Source organism: Penicillium roqueforti (assembly GCF_015533775.1).
Source record: "Penicillium roqueforti strain LCP96 04111 chromosome Unknown scaffold_21, whole genome shotgun sequence".
Lineage (NCBI taxonomy): Eukaryota > Fungi > Ascomycota > Eurotiomycetes > Eurotiales > Aspergillaceae > Penicillium > Penicillium roqueforti.
The window spans coordinates 72,250-90,192 of NW_024067585.1; the positions used below are offsets into that span (position 1 = coordinate 72,250).

The 17,943-nt window shown below is 50.3% G+C and overlaps 6 protein-coding genes across 6 annotated transcripts; all 6 read right to left on the bottom strand.

Annotated features, from left to right (window-relative positions):
- Positions 1 to 1,374: 1,374 nt before the first annotated feature.
- Positions 1,375 to 2,178, bottom strand: LCP9604111_7106 (uncharacterized protein; the record flags this gene model as incomplete). Its single annotated transcript, XM_039075102.1, has 1 exon — positions 1,375 to 2,178. The coding sequence occupies one exon, from the start codon at positions 2,176 to 2,178 to the stop codon at positions 1,375 to 1,377; it is 804 nt and encodes a 267-aa protein (XP_038926804.1).
- A 3,407-nt stretch (positions 2,179 to 5,585) lies between these two features.
- Positions 5,586 to 6,278, bottom strand: LCP9604111_7107 (uncharacterized protein; the record flags this gene model as incomplete). The annotated part of the gene is made up of 2 exons (XM_039075103.1): positions 5,586 to 6,191; positions 6,252 to 6,278. 2 exons carry the CDS (start codon positions 6,276 to 6,278, stop codon positions 5,586 to 5,588), a joined length of 633 nt encoding a protein of 210 aa, XP_038926805.1.
- Positions 6,279 to 7,414: 1,136 nt separating this feature from the next.
- Positions 7,415 to 9,783, bottom strand: LCP9604111_7108 (S53 family peptidase; the record flags this gene model as incomplete). Its single annotated transcript, XM_039075104.1, has 8 exons — positions 7,415 to 7,487; positions 7,541 to 7,683; positions 7,741 to 8,372; positions 8,425 to 8,515; positions 8,564 to 8,681; positions 8,734 to 9,201; positions 9,250 to 9,513; positions 9,575 to 9,783. The coding sequence occupies 8 exons, from the start codon at positions 9,781 to 9,783 to the stop codon at positions 7,415 to 7,417; spliced, it is 1,998 nt and encodes a 665-aa protein (XP_038926806.1).
- An 852-nt stretch (positions 9,784 to 10,635) lies between these two features.
- Positions 10,636 to 12,972, bottom strand: LCP9604111_7109 (phosphoribosylaminoimidazolecarboxamide formyltransferase/IMP cyclohydrolase; the record flags this gene model as incomplete). The annotated part of the gene is made up of 6 exons (XM_039075105.1): positions 10,636 to 10,791; positions 10,849 to 12,334; positions 12,425 to 12,551; positions 12,649 to 12,687; positions 12,768 to 12,859; positions 12,956 to 12,972. The coding sequence occupies 6 exons, from the start codon at positions 12,970 to 12,972 to the stop codon at positions 10,636 to 10,638; spliced, it is 1,917 nt and encodes a 638-aa protein (XP_038926807.1).
- Positions 12,973 to 13,471: 499 nt separating this feature from the next.
- On the bottom strand, positions 13,472 to 14,625 carry LCP9604111_7110 (INSIG family protein; the record flags this gene model as incomplete). The annotated part of the gene is made up of 2 exons (XM_039075107.1): positions 13,472 to 13,843; positions 13,912 to 14,625. 2 exons carry the CDS (start codon positions 14,623 to 14,625, stop codon positions 13,472 to 13,474), a joined length of 1,086 nt encoding a protein of 361 aa, XP_038926808.1.
- Positions 14,626 to 15,370: 745 nt separating this feature from the next.
- Positions 15,371 to 17,788, bottom strand: LCP9604111_7111 (uncharacterized protein; the record flags this gene model as incomplete). Its single annotated transcript, XM_039075108.1, has 4 exons — positions 15,371 to 16,572; positions 16,643 to 16,696; positions 16,750 to 17,289; positions 17,356 to 17,788. 4 exons carry the CDS (start codon positions 17,786 to 17,788, stop codon positions 15,371 to 15,373), a joined length of 2,229 nt encoding a protein of 742 aa, XP_038926809.1.
- Between the last annotated feature and the right edge of the window lie 155 nt (positions 17,789 to 17,943).

Genomic DNA, 17,943 nt, shown 5'->3' on the forward strand with positions numbered 1-17,943 from the left:
TCCTTTCTTTTTTCTTCAAAGCTAAGGTTGTTTCACATGAGAAGGATGGACGCAACACAAACAAAGACCAATGGTTCGTTATATCATTGGGAAGCATGATAAAGTTCAGAGTTGAAGTGAGCAATATATGTAGCTGAATGATCTAAATAATCCGAACTACAATGGTATCAATCTAATTTGCCGTGCTCCGTACAAAGACCAGATCTGTTAGGGCATGAAGATAAAGGACCAACCTACTATATTAAGTAAATTCCATAGCAATCATACTCCATACGTGATATACCCCATTCCCGCCACCCGTAGACTTCCAAGGTCCGGATACGAAAGCTGACTAATTTCAATCTCAGGGTCTTACCAGCACCTAAACTGCCAGATAACGGAAAGTGCTGCCAGATAGGGGAAGAAGATCTATTGAGCGCCCAACCAATAAAAGCGCCCAACAGCGGAGCATACCCGAAACACCCCCAGCCTCAAGATTCCCACCCACTAGCCCAATCTGACTCCCCCTGCCTTACCTCTAACAAAGCCAAGGGACCCATTCGAAGCAAAAAGAAGCGATGGAAAAAAAAAACGAGACAAGACCCAGCCCCTTCGTAACCCACTCCCGTGGAGAACATGGCCTGAATAATGAGCTAGTAAAATCCTTCAGCTGACTAGCAACCTGTCGCAGCGCCCTATGCCGACCTAGCCGCGATGATCTCACGTCTTGGCTCTGATCTATCTCTCTTATCCGGCGGTGAAGATCATGGCGTGCTGGCCGGCTGCCACTTCTATTTGGCTGGAAACGGATTCGGCGCGCTCGGGGCGTGGATCGACGTGGTCACATGCGCGATTCTGCCGGTTTTGGGGATTTGCTGTGCTACGACGAAGGTACGCAATATGGAGATTAAGGGAGTACGTGGAACTGGTACGTGGAAAATGTTGAGGATTTTGGAATTTTTATTGGATTATTTTTTTTTTTTTTGTGGGGGAAGTGAAGACACTTGGTTTGTGTGTACATTGGTTGGGCTCACAATGGCTTCCCCCGTGTTTCAACGATCCAATGCAGTCTCGACCTTTCCAGGGAGAGCTGGAGGTTGGGCCACTATCACAGATAGCTGGGGATGTAAGAAAAATATAATAAATGTCCATGTGACATACAATGAGATGTCCAAAGATGGAGATTCGCCAAAACGCGACCGACAGAAAACGCCAGAAAATAGAAAATAGATGAGATGTCAATTATAAATTCGCTCCAAAAAGTATCGTCATAGAAAGCATCAGGGTATCACGTATGTATCGCTGGATGATGGTACACAAGGCAGAGAGAGGGGTAGAGATGAGAGGTATAAGTCGGGGTCGTAACGGAGTGGATATATGAGGGATCGAGCTTATTCAATAAGCCTCGATGATGGTCTGCTCTTGTGCACCAAAATACCCCCCCTGCTCAAAGAGATGGGGTTGATCGGAATTCGCCAAGGTAATAGCCGTAGTAGTAGGCTCCTTTTCATGAAACGACTCCAGCGTCGGCTGGAGCGGGGAAGGCGGCGTCGCCTCGTCCTCGGAGTCTCCATCCAAGTCAACGAGGAGCTCGGGTGGTGACTGTCGGGATGACGAGCGAGTCAAGCTCAGCTCGTCCGAATCATCTGCTTCGTCGTACTCAAAGTCTGAGTCTGTGTCATCGTCGTCGTCATCCTCCTCTAGGAGGTCCTCGAAGTGAGCCACGGGCGATGGGGCGCGGCGGCGGGGAGGAGTGTTGATGATGAACTCGGACTCGTCGTAGTCGGAGTCGTCGCTGAGTTCAGAGTCCACATCGGACGCATCCTCCGGATCCCAGTCCTCCTCGGGCTCTTCGACCACGGTCGAGGCCCACTGGACATGTTGCCGAGAGGAAGGAGCAGGGGCAGAAGCCTTGGTGGCTCCGTTGACGGTCTGGTTGAACCAGCGTTCTTGTTCACGCTCAGCGTCGGCGAGATCGTACATTAGTGAGTCGAGGAGGTTGGCGTGGCCGACAAGCAGACGCAGGTCGTGGTCCGCCCGGGAAGCTTCACGGGTGAGCTTCTTCCGGGCGGTGTGAGCGAGGTAGTATGTTTGAGTGATGCTCATTTTCTTATCTTGACGGCGACGGAGGAGAGAATCGAAGTAGGGTGAGGATTCGGAGGATGGGCTGGGGGATTTGGAGGTAGAAGAAGAGTCCATGGTGGGCCAGACGAGCTTTTTCAGGGATATTGGGTATGACTCTTTGGTGGTGACTCAATTAGGCGTCATCCAGTCACAGTGGATCGTTTTGAGGCGGTGTGATATAAGGGAGAAAGTCGGTGTTAGATTGGATTCGGTATACATGAAAGTATAGACAGGTCGAGTTGTGATTTCCAAGGGGGACCAGATCGATAGTGTAGCGGGTTTAAAAAGGGAATCTCAGATATCAGAAACACCTGGACAAGAGGTTTATATTTAATCTGACAAGGCAGCGTTTTCTTTTTTTCTTTTATTTTTTTTTAGTCCGATCGACCCGATCGACCCGAAACGGACTTTACGGATGACGAGAGATCCACCGGAAATAAATGGAGAAAAGGTATACGCCGAGCCCGAGTAAATGAGTAATGCACTGGTCGCTTCCAAGGTTCCCTGGGATTTCTAGATCCTCACCGCTACGTTACACTTTGTACGTATACTTTAGATATTGACAGTAAATATTGATTAGTATTCCGTGCTTATAATTCAATTCAAATCTAATTAACTACGAAAGTTAATACAGTGAGTCATCTAAAGCGGCACTCGGATGGCCAATACGCCGTTCTGGTCCGCATCGGAGGATGAAAAAACCGATCGGAGTTTCGGTCGCACGTCTGCCGTTTATTTGATTTGAATTCTTTTCCTTAATTCCTAATTCCTAATTCCTAATTCCATTATTTCCTATTCAGGTTATATGTACCTCTGCGACCTAGTTTACCAGGTACTCTGTTGATTACTGATATAACAACAAGGTTCCCATGATCCTTGGAACTCATATTTGTATTACAGAGCATTCGATTTCTAATCCTAGCACGCCAAATCATATCATCTTCGATACGATCTGACAATTGCTGACAATTGCTTTGACCCCGCGACGTGTCAACATCCTATCTAGCATGGAGGCTCTTGGAACCTTGGAAGCCAAGCCACATTGCTCCGTATGCGTATCCTGTGTTATGCAACACTACCCCTCGCCTGTGTTCTGTCCCCCTAGACGAGTACGACATGTGCCCAGCCTTGGCAGGATGGAGGCATTCCCCAGGAATTCGTGATTGACCAGGAATCCATGTCCGAGGAGGTACGGAGTACGGAGTAGGGCTGTGGGGAACACACAGGAGGTTCTGACTAATGATGGGCAAGAATTGGCGCATCTCATTGGTCCCCACACGAAATCTGCTCACACTGCGCCCTGCAAGGAGGGGGTGAGATTAGGTGTTTCTCGCCTCGCGATACAGGCACAATGTACATTCCTTACTCCGTCCAGCATACTTGGCCCTCATAGCGTGTTTGGCGTATCGCACAGACTCCAACCCTGCCAAGGTAAGGCCCTGTTTTTCAGATGGCAGCCTTGGGCTTGTCCAGGCAGGCGACGATCTTGGCGGCTTAGGTAAGATCCATGCGGATATCACCGAGCCAAGATCCGAATCCACGGATGCGGCTTTCTGATGACATAAGCACTCAAATGCCACCTGGCCTGGTGGTTCGCTCGCAGAGCTTACCCTTTTAATCTCCACTTGATATAGCCCTACGGACTAGCCGAATACGAAGATCCCAATACATATTGATCTGGCCTGATTGTTTCATTTTAACTCTAGGCTGCTCTTATGTCTTAGGCTACCATATCATGCAATCTTTTCTCGATTTTCCATCAATATCAATCTACTCTGAAAATTACCCAATTAGGAAATGGTGAGGTCAACAGGTCGATCCAGCCACAGGCCAGAACAATTCAATTCAAGGTCTATGTTGTGGGGATGGATCGGAGATCAATACAATAGTCATCATCATACTTTTACTTTTATTGAAACGCCAATAATCGACAGCGGATCCTCGGCTTTTTGTTGATTCTCCGAGATCCACTGTGCTTGACGAGTATCAGAGTATGACATCAAGGACTTGGGCTTCGGCAATTTCTTATCTGTTATTTATTGCCGAGAGATGATTCTTTGATGTGTATTAGAAGTGGATTGCCAATTGTCTAGGCAGTTGATATGGTTGAGATGGTTGAGATGATGTGGACGACAACACATTACATGTACAACGGCCTGATATAATAGTCACCAATCAAAGTCTAGATAACCACCTGCCTAAAATAGGTGACGTGTATCTTGCGGCTGATAATGATATGCATAACATACGTGTGTATGCACATAATCTCATCTTAATAACCAATTCACAATTTAGTTATGCACACAATCTCCATTAATAACCAGTGCATAAACATAAAATTATCCCACCTAATTAGGTAATGTCCCTCGCAAGCCCCTCCAAGGCTGGAGGCGACCAAATTCCTCCGATCCTCGGCAAAACTCCATCCGCCCAGGCAAACTCCGTATCCGAGTTCCGTCCCAGGGGTGGATCGTGCACTGTGCACACCTTCTATAACATGCTTCCCCAATGCACGTCGCCAGTTCACGCTAGAGCTCTCTGGCTTTGCTCACGTCGGCTATCACCTTCATTCACGGGTGATCGACACGTGCAAAAGACGCATGTGACTCGATCTCGGGACTCCGTTGCCGGTGCCGGAATGGATCTTCGTCCACCGCTAGATCGAGGTTTGCTGGCTATACGGCACATGGCCACGGGGCTGGCCGGATGGAATGGTCCGTGTGGATTCACTACATTTTGTACGGAGTAACTAGCTAACTAGAGGTCCTCGCCTCGTGACTCATGGCTTTTTTTTTCTTCTAGTCCGTCATGCAGGTCGCTTAGCGTGTTCCTCGCTGCCATGGGGATTCTCGTTTAAGGGTCCATTCGAGCTGAGCTGTCGGCCGCTCGGATATAGCTCGGGCTTTGTTAGTTAGTTATTTAATTAATCATTTATGATTGTGCGCTCTGATCATCTTCAGCTTGTAGGCACGTGAATTCTAGAACAAAAAAACACATACATGTCCGGAAAAGGAATAGGATAGCGAGGTGGGTAAGGCCAAAGTCAGGGAAACAAATTTTCAGGGCGAGATGGACGCTTTGATCAATCTCTGGCCTCTTTGTGCCTGTGGAGACACCCGTTTATCCTTTGATGTAGGGCAGTCATGGCACGTGACAGCGATCTATATCTACATAGCCAGGTCCTACGTGAACATGAATACCATAGGTATACAGATTACAGAGCACTAAAGTAGAAGAAAAACATTCATTCGTGAGAACTGACGAATAGGTGATAGTCAAGTGACGCCTAAGCAACGCCTAAGCGTCGCTTCAGCAACGGCTGGACGAGACATCCAGCGCTGCTTCGGCGACGCTTAGACGCCGCTTAGGCGCCACAGGCCACAGACTCGAGCCGGACTCGAACCGGACTCCAGCGAGCCCCAGCGCTTGCACATTCAACAGCAAGGCGCATCCCACCCTCGCCTTCAAGCCTTCCAGGCTTCTCACTCCAGGTACACATTCTGGACCATCTCATTGCCGAGATGATCGATAACAGAGACCGAATTGACGGGGTCCATGATCCGGAGATCAGCATAAGCGAGGGCCCGGTCAACGGTGGCGTCAACGTTGTACAAGTCGCTGGCGTAGCCATGGAAGCGAAGCTTGTGAATAGCGGCCTTGATCCAGGTGACGCAGTTCTGGACAGGCTCAGCCCCCTTAATGGGCAGGGGGACAGAACGAAGAAGGATCTTGATGGAGTCGGGGCCGACTCCATCGTTGACCTCGCCGATTGCCATGCGGATCAGGAGAGAGTCGCAGGAGGCCGGGTGAACGTTGTTCTTGACGCGGTAGGTCCATTGGTAATCGGGGTTGAGGTCGCGTCGGTACACTGGGTCGGGCGAGGCTCCGTCAGTCACGTCGAAGGCGTAGTAGCGGTTGTTTGGTGCATCGAAGAGGAGGATGGCCCAGTGGTAAGCAGAGAAGCCTAGGCGTCGTCGGTATTCGCCAAGAGAGAGCTCGCCTCGGTGGTAGACTGCCAGGAAGACTTGGTAGACTCTGGTACCTGGGGGACTCAGAATCGCGCCACGCTCGACGGGAGCATCGCTGAACTATGTGGGTGCTCTTGTTAGTTGCTATTCTGAGCTTCAGTTTTGATGGATCAGACTCACAGGAAGTTCAATTGGAAACATTGCCATGTTGCTCAGAATTTGCACGGTTGTGTGGGATGGGAGATGGATGAGGGTTTGTTTACTGGCTTTTCTCAGGTCGAGCACTTGAGCGGGCACATGAGCGAGCACCTGAGCAGGAACCCCTCTCAGCTTTTATTTCCCTTTCTGGCTACCGCCTGAATGCCATTGTCAATTGCAATTGAATCGTCGGTGCCTAACCAAGATGTCTATCTGAGACCGCCAGCCTATTGATGATTGTGGCGACCAGAAACGGGGATTTATTCGATTTTATATCGCGGGTTTATAGATATCTGAAGCTATACAAATGCCGGCGCACGGACCATCCGATATAGATCGAAGCGGCCCGTCCCCTTCGATCCAACCATAAAAGACCGAAGCTACGAATAGTAAATTAGACCAATTTGGTAGTTTGATTGATTAAAACAAATGAGCGACATGTAAAATAGTTATATTTCAATCTAAAATGCGCACTAGCTCTAGGTATGTGGTGGATAGGACCATGGTCTGATATTTGCGACACCCTGGCACAAACATACAATCACACTTTGGGATTGTATAAATGCTGGCAACTCTGGTTATTGAAAAGAAGATAATCACTTGTATTCTTTCAAATGTTCTAAAACCATGCATATAGTGAACGAGCGACACACAATCCTTTTGTGAATATCCTAGGTGACCAAAACACAGATAGAAGTTGGCTGAATATATTCTCATGTCGTAGAACAGTAACCTATGTACATTGGTCTATTTTTTAAATTCAATAATAGGAATGCGATAAGACTTTCTTTCAGAATTAAGGTAACTTTCTCGATAAGACATGGGCCAGTCTCGGGCTACATATAGAAAAGTCGCTGGCCCTTCCTATACATCTAAAAGACATCTCGAGAGAATATCCGAAAACACATCGAAGTGTTTTTACACATAAATAGGAGATACCTAGGTCGCTGAGCTGTATAAACAATCTGCTCAACCATCTCATTGATATAGACATAGAGAGCAAAAATAACAAAAGAAGAGTAGTCTGGACATAGAATCATAGAGAAATCCCAATGTCACGCCTGCCTGAAATAACTTGGTACTTGATGTCAAAGTGATCAGTACCCGGTTTTCAAATCTGTTAAACAGACTCTGCCCTTATCCACCTAAGGCAGAGACAAGAACAAATTCTTCAACTTGGGATAGTTAGGTGTGCCCAATCCAGTAACGGGATCCCATCTGCATAGTACGTCAGTAAAAAGCCCACAGCCAATATATAATATTGTACTCACCCTGGAATAGCGCTGAAGCCGTCCGAGTCACATCCAGCACTGGTGCCGTTGGTGATATCGTTAAGAACCTCCGGGTGAGCATAGAGCACGGGGTTCACGAAACCAACAGGGCGCTTGCCCCTGGCAAGCCGTTCTTCGTTGATCTACCAAGAGCAGATCCATTAGCACGGTCGACAAACAAATTCAAATTCCCGACTTACCAAATTCAGAACCGAAGCGAACAATGGCGACGCCAAACTAGCGCCATAGAAGTGGTGCAGCGCTCCATTGGTGTAAGCAGGGAACAAGGCACCATTGGCCGACACATCGGGATAAGCACGGCCAATACGGTTGTAGAGACCCTTGGTCTTGTTAAGGTTGACTTCGAACTCGGAATAGTAGGGGTAAGTCAGCTTGGCCTTCTTGAAGTACTTCTCCACGGCTTTCCTCTGGTACAAAGGCTGCGGGAAGTAGTTGGAGAAGCCGCCCGAGCTGCTGAAGTTGGCGGCGGTACCACCCAAGTTAGCGTGCATCACGCTTTCGGCATCGTTGACGGTCTGGTCCGCGTAGAGCATGGTGCCTCCGACGGAGGTCACGTAGGGGCAGTTGGAGGGGTATTGGGGGTTGAAGATCTTTCCCTCGGGTCCCAGGCATCCGTTGGCACTTCCGTCGCCGTGGAAGGAGGCGACTCCGTAGTCGCCAGAGGCGAATAGGATGGAGTGGCCCTGCAGGCCGAGCTTCAGGAACTCATTGCATTGGCGCTTGGTGTATGCGACGGGGAGATCGGCTTCGGCTTGTCCGTAGGAGGCGCTGATGACGTTTGTGGGCTTGTACACACCGCATTGAAGCTTGCCTGTTTTGTGTGAGCCATCAGATCAGTCCGTTTGGTGGAAATTGTATATTACCCTTGTAGCCACCAGGTTGGGGATTGGGATAGACTGCGTCGATATCAGGGTTGTCGCCCTTTTCACCGAAGGCACTGTATGTGCAGTAAGACTGAAATTATTAGCAATATGCATTTATCTTCAGCAGAATATGACATACACCATCGAGAGCGTCAAGGAAAGTGTTGAACAGGTTGGTGGTCGCAACCTCTTGCGGTTCATAGATTTGGTCATCAACCTGGTAAAGAGTCACGGACTGGGGGTAGATAAGGGCATAACTGGCGATATTAGCAAATAGCAGAGAAGCAAGTAGAAAACAACTGTACTTACGCCATGTCAATATCAATATCCGATTCACCAGTATTCAGCGGGCTGTAATCAGGCACCGAGAAGTTGGCACCATCAATCAAGGCAGGAATGGGGTAAGTGCCTTGAGGGATCCAAGGAGCATAGGCTTTGTAGTACAGATCAATATCTGACTTGGCAAAGTAGTCACCCTGCTCGTAGAGACCAAGCGAGTTGCCCTTCTTTGCCTTGGTGGCATTTGGAATCTTGTACAAGGCCTTGATGCAGGCCGGAGTCATGTTGGTTCCGCATGTCTGGAGATCCGCAGGAAGTGACTTCGCCTTCTCGGGAATAACCGTGTTGATAGAGTCATCAATTCCCACGGGCGTGCCCTTGGAATGAACCAAATGCGACGCTCGCTTCTCCTTAGTGGTCTTCTTGACGATGGGGCTGAGCTTGACACCCGGAGTAATATAGTCAATGTGTGCCTGGATATGTTCAGGGACGTGGTACCTAACACTGTTAAAAGAGTCCAAGATGGTTAGAAGCAGCAAGACTCACTCCTCACAGCCAATCTTGATGCTGGAACTGCTGGCATGCTCATGTTCATAGAACTCAGCCTTGAACAGATCCTCCACTTCATGCGCATAGGCATCAAAAGCCAACCATCCCTTGTTATCGGAGTGTACAATCCGGGACTCATGAATCCCAGAAGCTTCAAGCCAGTGACGAACAGATTCCACAGAATCCTTTGAAGGCGCAAACAAACCATGAACTTCCTCCGCAGTCCAATACTGTCCATATTTGGGGGAGCTGGGGTCAGAACTATACAAATATTAGTGATTAGGATGTACACCATGAGGACAAGACACATAAAACAACTTACACAGCCATGAGATACTCATCACCCTTCTCCAAATTATTCTGGGTAAGACCAATGCGCACAGGCAGCACAGAATCACGCTTAATGCGCTCGCCCTTCACCCAATCCAAATGCTCGCTTCGCTTCTCATGCAAGACATGCTTCACCGGTGCTGGGACGGCTCCAGAAAGAGCCGCGATCGCCAGAGCGACACAAACTTGGCGTACGAGCATCTTGAGGAACAATGGAGCTGTGGTGATACTCGGCTATCTGGGATGGGGAGTTTCCCCCTGATATATAGTACACACGGGACAGCTAATCGCAATGTTGTGATTGCAACCCTAATTTCCGGACTGCGATGGCGAAAAAAGCACTAATTAAGATTGGCAGATCTGATTGGATATATCCTCTAGTAGCTGCATGAAGTTTGAGACAAAATCCGGAATTCAACCGGCACTAGAGATCAATGCCCCTGGCATAACGACTTCGATATCTCTGCGCGGGATAGCTTAAGAGCGCAGGTGGTAATTTATAGCTCTTATTCTGCCAGTTTCTGATATTATTACTTGGTATTTCTTGGTAGTTTCTTGGTGATTCCTTGGTGATTCCTTAGTTATTGCTTGGTCATTGCTTGGTGTTTTTGTCTTATCTCAAGAGGGGTGCTAGGCTAGTTCGATGAGAACGGACGCTACAGCGGAGTTCCGACGGAGAAATCCATCGATGTAGCAACGATTCATTTGGGGCTGAACCTGGCGAGAAGTCAGAGATCCAATGGGAGAATATGTAAAGTCGTTCAGAATTTAGGATTCTTCGTGAAAAAGAAAACAACCTCGATTCCGGGCGTCAAACCATGCGACACGGGCCGGGGTCTTAGAGTCGAAGGAACTTCTCAGGAGTTATTGTAACTGACTACTATGTGCCATCTGTATTCAAAATATGTGTATAAATTTATCTAAATCAAAAGGAAAAACCTGACATCATCATCATATCGAATATCAATCACAGTGGAGACCACAAGACGGCGTCTTTTTTTTTACGAGGAGAAAAAGGAAAGGGGAATAGAGGGGGAAAGACACTAGAAAAATCTAGTGGTGGAAGAGACGGATGCCCTGCTCGACGAAGGTGATGCCCAGCTTCTCGGCAGTCTCGAAGACAGGGGTGTCGTTCTGGCTACCAGTGGGGGCGGCGATGTACTTGACCCCTGAGCGGGCGGCACGGAAGACATTGTCGATGAAGGGGAACTAGTGATGACAATTAGCATTTACGAAAGAGTGTGGGCGGACAAGGGGATTACGTACGAAGGCATCGGACGAGACAGCGACCTCGCTGAGCTTCTGGAGCCAAGCCTCACGCTCCTCCTGGGTGAAGGGAGCAGGGACTTCCTCGAAGACACGCTCGTACTCGGCGGTCTCGGCCTCGGTGCGGGGGGTCTGGCCCGAGCAGAGCAGGTCAATGGCGTTGGACTTGTCAGCACGCTTGGTGCCCTGCTTCCACTTGATACCGATGACGCGCTCGTGGAAGCGCATCCACCAGTTGTCGGCCTTGTCGCCGGCCAGACGGGTGCAGTGGATACGGCTCTGCTGGCCAGCGCCCAGGCCGATGATCTGGCCGTTCAGGGCGTAGCAGACGGAGTTGGACTGGGTGTACTTGAGGGCAATGGTGGCGACGGTCAAGTCACGGAGAGCAGCCTCGGGGAGGGAGGTGGTGGTCTTGGGGGTGATGATGGTGTTGAAGGTCTTGCTGGGGGAGATGACGACGTCGTTGCGCTGCTGGGTCAGGTGGACACCGTAAATAGTGCGGGTCTCCTCAGGTGCCGGGGTGTAGTCCTCGTCCATCTGGAGGACGAGGTACTTGCCGCCCTTCTTCTTGGAGAGGATGGCCAGAGCCTCGGGCTGGTAGCCGGGAGCGATGACACCGTCAGACACCTCACGCGAGATGATCCTGGCGGTAGGGACATCGACGATGTCACTGAGGGCGAGAAGGTCACCGAAGCTGGACATGCGGTCGGCACCACGGGCACGAGCGTAAGCCTGAGCCAGACCGGAGGTCTCGATATCCTGGATATCGTCCACCATGTAGACCTTGCGCTCCTTCTCGTTCAGGGGCACGCCGATAGCGGCACCAGCGGGGGAAACGTGCTTGAAGCTGGCAGCGGCGGGGAAGCCAAGAGCTTGCTTGAGCTCCTTAACCAAAGGCCAGGCGTTCAGGGCATCGAGCAGGTTAACGTAGCCAGGAGCTCCATTGAGGACCTTGAAAGGTAGCTGGCCCTGAACCATGTAGGCAGAGGCGGGCTTCTGATGGGGGTTGATACCGTAGCGCAGCGACAGCTGCTGCGCACCGTTGCCAGCATACTCCTTGCGGAAAAAGCCTGAGATAGCGGTGTCATAATCGGCAGTCTGCTCGAACGCCTTGAGGGCGTACTGCTTGCGGCTAGCCTCGGTGATAGCGCCGGCCTCGAGCTCCTTGAGGAAATCGGAGTAGTCGAGGGGGTCTGACAGGATGGTCACACGCTTGTGGTTCTTGGCCGCAGCGCGGAGCAGAGTCACACCACCAATATCAATTTCCTCCACGGCCTCGTCGATGGTGACGTTGACCTTGGCGACGGTCTCCTTGAAGGGGTACAGGTTGCAAACGACGTAGTCGACCTTGGAGATCTTCTGCTCGGCGAGATCCTTCTCGTCGGACTCGATGTCACGGGCGAGGATACCACCGTGCACAGCGGGGTGGAGGGTCTTGACACGGCCGCCGAGCATCTCGGGGGCCTTGGTGATGGCAGAGACATCCCTGGGATCAATCGTTAGTTCCTGGGCTGGGTATTGATCCTAACGCTTCTTCTTATATTTCGTTGCGTCATCGATGACAGAGGCAACTCACTCGACAGGGAATCCAGCCTCACGGATCATCTTAGCGGTACCGCCAGACGCGAGAAGACGGACTTCCTGCTTGACCAGACCCTTGGCCAGGTCAAGCAGACCAGTCTTGTCATAGACGGAGATGATAGCTGTTCAATCACAAAATCAGAATATTAGAATTGACCATGAACTGCTTGGAATAAATAAATCATAGTCCGGGGAACTATGAAGCCAAGAGTGACATACCGGTCTTTTGTTGAGACATGATGGATCCTACGGTCGACACTAGATATGTTAGATAAGGAATTCCCAAATGCAGCCCGCAATTGAAGCAATTGATTGATATGAAGACTCCAATGACATACCTGAAACCAAGCGAAGAGGGTATAACAAATGACGAACAGAAAGAAAAGAAGAAAATATGACTCGCGGGGTCGGACCGATTGCGGCGGCGGGGCTTGATAGCAAAAGTTATATTACGTGATCAACCACAGCCCACTGTGGCGCGACCCAATCAGAGATCAGTATTATGTAGGAGACCTTAGCGGCACACGTGACCTGGGAATACATAAGAGATTTCTCAGATGCGCCATCTTCTCCTTCTCTTTTTCTTCTTCATGAACAACGCAAAACTCACATTCTACTCAAAAAGCGTTCCTACGAAGACTCGTCTGATGAAGTACGGAAATCGTATAGAGAATGGAGACCAAGTGCCAACTGGCGAAGGTATCGATCTTGGGTGCAGTGCCTGCTTGACCTCGGTCATGTAGTAGGGATTGCAATGATTGATTCTACATACCAATCGGAAATAATAAATATAATTGATATTCTTTTTGAAAACCTCGCTTCTTATAATCTTTGTAGGTTTCATCAGAGTTCTTTGATATACGGAGTAAAGTAGTCTTCTGCGTAGCAAAAATTCGGCGTAGCCGAGTTCTATTACAATTCTTTATCAGAGCCATGAATTATTTCGAATGTACATTAAACGTTCCCTATCCTTCATGAGGCCGTTCCCAGCAAAGCTCGAGTCCTCAATCATGAACCAGGAAAACTCGGGCGTTTTTGAGCCTCACGACTTCATAACGTTTTTGACGCGAGCTCCGATGGCAAGCTGACGGCCAACATTTCCAAAGCACACGCACGCGCAGAAAATGACACTGGCAATCCAAGTGCCGACCGCGAAGCTCTCCTGTGTGCAACCGAAATCTGGACCCAGCACATGCTCTAGTCCTGTTCCATTCAGAATGCTGGTGCGGAATGGGCCGGTCGACGCAGGCACAAGCTCTGGCTTAAGGCCAAGGACCACCCCCATGCCGGCCAAGCCAACGGTGGTTGAGAGGACGAAGCCGGTCGTGGTGCGGTCAATCAGGTACCAGAGAACGGGATTCACGAGCGCGAGGGTTAGCGATGCTTGTGTGGTAGATTCCCAAGGGAGTCTCCGCTGTAAAGAAAAAAGAGAAGTCAGCCTTGTCATATAGCAATGGAGCAAAAAAGAAAGAATCCACTTACCATGGCAAATGCAATTCCAACAAACGCTCCAACACTGCGAGCAACAGCAACCCAAGCCGGGGTGCGATCCCCACTTTCGTCCTCATCGGTACTCGCAAGCTCGGAATCAGACTCGACCTCACCATCCAGCCAAGGAAGCAGGTTACCGAGAACAACACCAGCCAACCCCCAGGAGACCAAGTATTGCGACAAGTCGTAGTAATGAATATTCTCCAGCTTGACAGGCGTAATCCAATGGTTATCATGAAGATAAACAGTGATCACACCGTAAGCAAGACCAAAGCCAAAGAGCAGCACGCTGCTCAGTGCCTGCGGCAAGATCACGCCCCGGAACATTCCATGGCTCAGACGAGACCGAGTCCTCCGCAGCGACATCTGCCGCGGTTCAATGGCCGATTTCTCTGCTTCGCGCTGCGACTGCTCGGGCGGGAACTCTGACTCCGGACTGTTGGCTTCCGTGCCCCAGGGGCTAGACTCGTCGCGGTCCGCCCCGTCAAATGCTGTCGGGGAGTAGATCCCGTACAGCGTCGAGGAGGTCAGGTTCATCACTGATCCTGTGCGGCTCACGCTCGTTGAGTTGGACGCGGCTTCTGCTTGCGGGTTCAGGTACTCTGGCTCGATCGGTGTTGGGGGACCGGACGACTCCGTGGAAGCGGGCGTCAGATCGAATGGTCGTCTCGGGCGCGGACGCAGGATGCGAGGGTGTTCGTTCATGATGGCTAAATGTATTTGTGTGTTGATTTCAAAGCTCCTTAAATTTTCCGGGGACCAGATGATCGCCGGCGCGACAAAAAAAACTTGTGTTTTATTTGTCCCACACGTTTAGATGATCCAAGCTCTGTAAGTCGAGCTGTAATAGATGGCACAAGATGATCTGTGACTGGGAATGTGTTAAGCGAAATGTCAAAGTATGGGGAAAGGAGAAAATCGAAAATGGAGACTGGGGGAGCTTAGCGGGACATGACGCTTACCGGAAATATAAACTTCCTCGAAGCAACAAGGGTCAGCTTGCTATTTATCTCAGGGTTCTGGGATTTCCGAGGTTAAATGAGGTCGGTTCAGGTTGGGGAGAAGAGGAAAAGTGTAAGCGTAAAGGATCTCAACAAATTATGTACCCTTAGGAATCCGCCTCGTATTGTTGGCCGCACCGCTCTGTAGCAATTCGTATCCACTCGGACACCGGACTCCCGTTACTCGTATGATCTGCTGAAATTTCTCTGGGATTTCTATAGAAGTGGACAGATGTACGGAGCATGAAAAGGGGAGAAAGAGGGGAATTATCACATGCAATGCACGTCGGATGTCAAGGTAGTACTCGCCACTTATGTCAAGGGCTTGGGTGGAATTGACTTGAAATACAACCATTCCGGAAGAGAATGGTACGCCTAGAACATAGGAGAAAGACAAAAGAAAGAGTAGATCGTGATACACAAGATTTCAAAAACAAAACGCCAACCCATTAGTCTTCCATCGCGTCGTCTCCATAACCTCCCCCGCGTGGGCTAGGTAGACCCCGAGGGGCTGGGGACGAGGCTTCATGTCGTCCGTAACCATTGGCGCCTTCATAGGCGGAGGAATTTTCATCACCGTCCACGTCATCTTCGTCATCCTGATCGTCAGAGAAGTCCCCTTCCTCGTCCGCTCGTAGAGGGGCACCTCCATCATCTTCGTCGCCAGAAACTTCGCCAAGGAGTTCGCGGTCGAGATCATCCAGTTCTCCCTCCATAAAGTCATCGGGTCCGTGCTCAGGGTCCCAGGTTGGGGTACCCATAGCCGATGGCCCTGCGCCCAAAGCATCGGGATGGCCGTGAGTGCCCTTGGCCTGTAACGCTGCGGGTTTCTTGATAGTGCCGGGGTTGTTCGTTACACCCGTAGACTTGCGCTTGGAAGCACTAGGACGAGGACGCGGGCGGGATCGGTTGTTGGAACTTCGCACATCAGCTTCGAGAGCCGCCTTGGCCTGGTATCGCTCCTCGCGCTCCATCTTGCGGTCTTTCTTGGGACCATTGGCTTCGGTGTAATCCCAGCGATCGAGTCGGCGGGCTGCTTTTCGCACTACAGAGAGAAAGACGCTCGCACATTCTCCAAAGTCATCTTCTTCTTCCGGGTTCGGGAAGAGGCCACCCTTGCCCCACGAGGTTTCTTCGTCATCTGTATCGTAGCCCTCGGGCAGACCCTGAAGCAAGCGACCGTAGCGCGCGAAAGGAATCTCACTCTCCCGTTTAGCACGGAGAACGCGGTATGCATTTGATTTACGTTTAGCCAGCAGATAGTCAATCCTCTGCCGACGATTTTGCTCAACGGCTATCTGGTGCTGTGTAAGTGGCCGCATCCGACGCATAGTAGGTGCCGATGAAAGCGAAGGCTCAGTAATAAAGCGGTTAAGAACTGGATGGTTGGGGCCTGGAGGAGCGGGGGAAGCATCGGGAGTATGTTCCATCCTCGTTTTCAAGATGAGTCGCTGTTGGCCCACGGCTCGATTAAGTGATGATTCCCGCTTGGCCTGTTTAGGTCGCGGACGGGAGTGACCGGGGGTCATATCATCGTCCTCATCATCTAAGCTGCGTTTAGCAGAAGGGTGTAGAGGGGTGGACATAGCAGAGCCACGACCTCCCATACCAGAGTAGTCTCCTGCGAATGATTCTTCGTCAATGCCGAATTCTGCGGTTAGAAAAGGTTAGCGTTCTGTAGACATGTACAATATGATAGCTCTCCAGAATTCCCAACTCACCTTTCTTGGGTCGCTTGGGAATGCGCGGTAGTGGTTCCTCTTCTTCCAGGATGCCTGCGCAAAATGTCAGTGTCCCATTTTCAACAGTCAGACCTAGGCACACGTACGTTTGCGCTCTAATCTTTTGGACTCCCCGTATTCCTGTTCCTCGGGTGTATCTAAATTCTCTTCGCTGGCTTGTTCCTCTGTCAAGATATCAAAGGCAGGTACTTTCAAAGGAAGGCCCTCTGCACCCTCGCCTTCCACACCTGGACCAAACGGATTGTTCAAGGCAGCCTCGCGACTGAAATCGCTCTCGAGATACCACCACATCAGCCAGAGGAACGCCCTAGCGCGACTTTGGCTGCTAAGTGTAGACCTCATAACTAGGTCGAAGAAGTCTCGCGGAGGAAAGAAGTGTGTTTCTGACACTTTGGGGGCATACTGCGCCAGAACAAAAATCAAGTTCACGGGGTTGGTCCGAGGTATATTCTGCCGCTTAATCTTTTCGAGGGTATTCGGCTGGTCCACATCCTCTGAAGCGCCCTTCAGAATAGACTTCAGACGAGGAGCATCCTGCAGCTGCTTGTAGGCGTTGGAATCCTGATGCGCTTGTAGTGAGGGGATCGAGTGGTAGGTTCGGAGTTGAGCACGCATTTCGGGGAAGACTAGAAATCGCGACGATAGTGATTAGCACAGAGGTCAAGTATATTATGGCATAGCTGCAAGCGTACAGTTCAGGGTAGTGTTCATGCGACCGAAATTGACCAGCAGACAAACCATAGCCATATTGATAGCCGCCGGTTTGTCGTTCTGCAGTTTATCCTTCAGAATCTTGCTGGTCTTGCTGCTCCGAGCCATCGCATTGATGTAAACATCCGCGAAGTCCATTCCCTTCTGTCCGTCGGGATACCGCGTAAAAACAGGCGTTTTGTCCTCAAAGACCAGCTTCAGGAATTGGTACTGGATATCTTTGCGCCATAGAGGTATGCCGTCGTCTTTCTTCAGGTGTCGAATCTTATTGCCAGAGTAGACAGAGCCAATTGTGCCATTCGCTTGCCGCCTTGTACCGACCGTTGCGCTCGCGGTCATGCCGTGAGACTGGTCATCCGCAGCCTCGGACATCGCGAAGGACTCGTCCATCATACTGTTTTCGAAGTCGGTCATCTTGGGTTTATTGGAACCGCTAGCAGGTCCGCGATCAGGATTCTAGGAGAATCGCAAGTTGTAATGTGAAGTGCCCCCTAGGAGGCGGCCGATGAAAGAGGCAGAAGTAGTGTAAGAGGAACGAAACGAAAAAGGAAAGGATAAAAGTGAAAAGG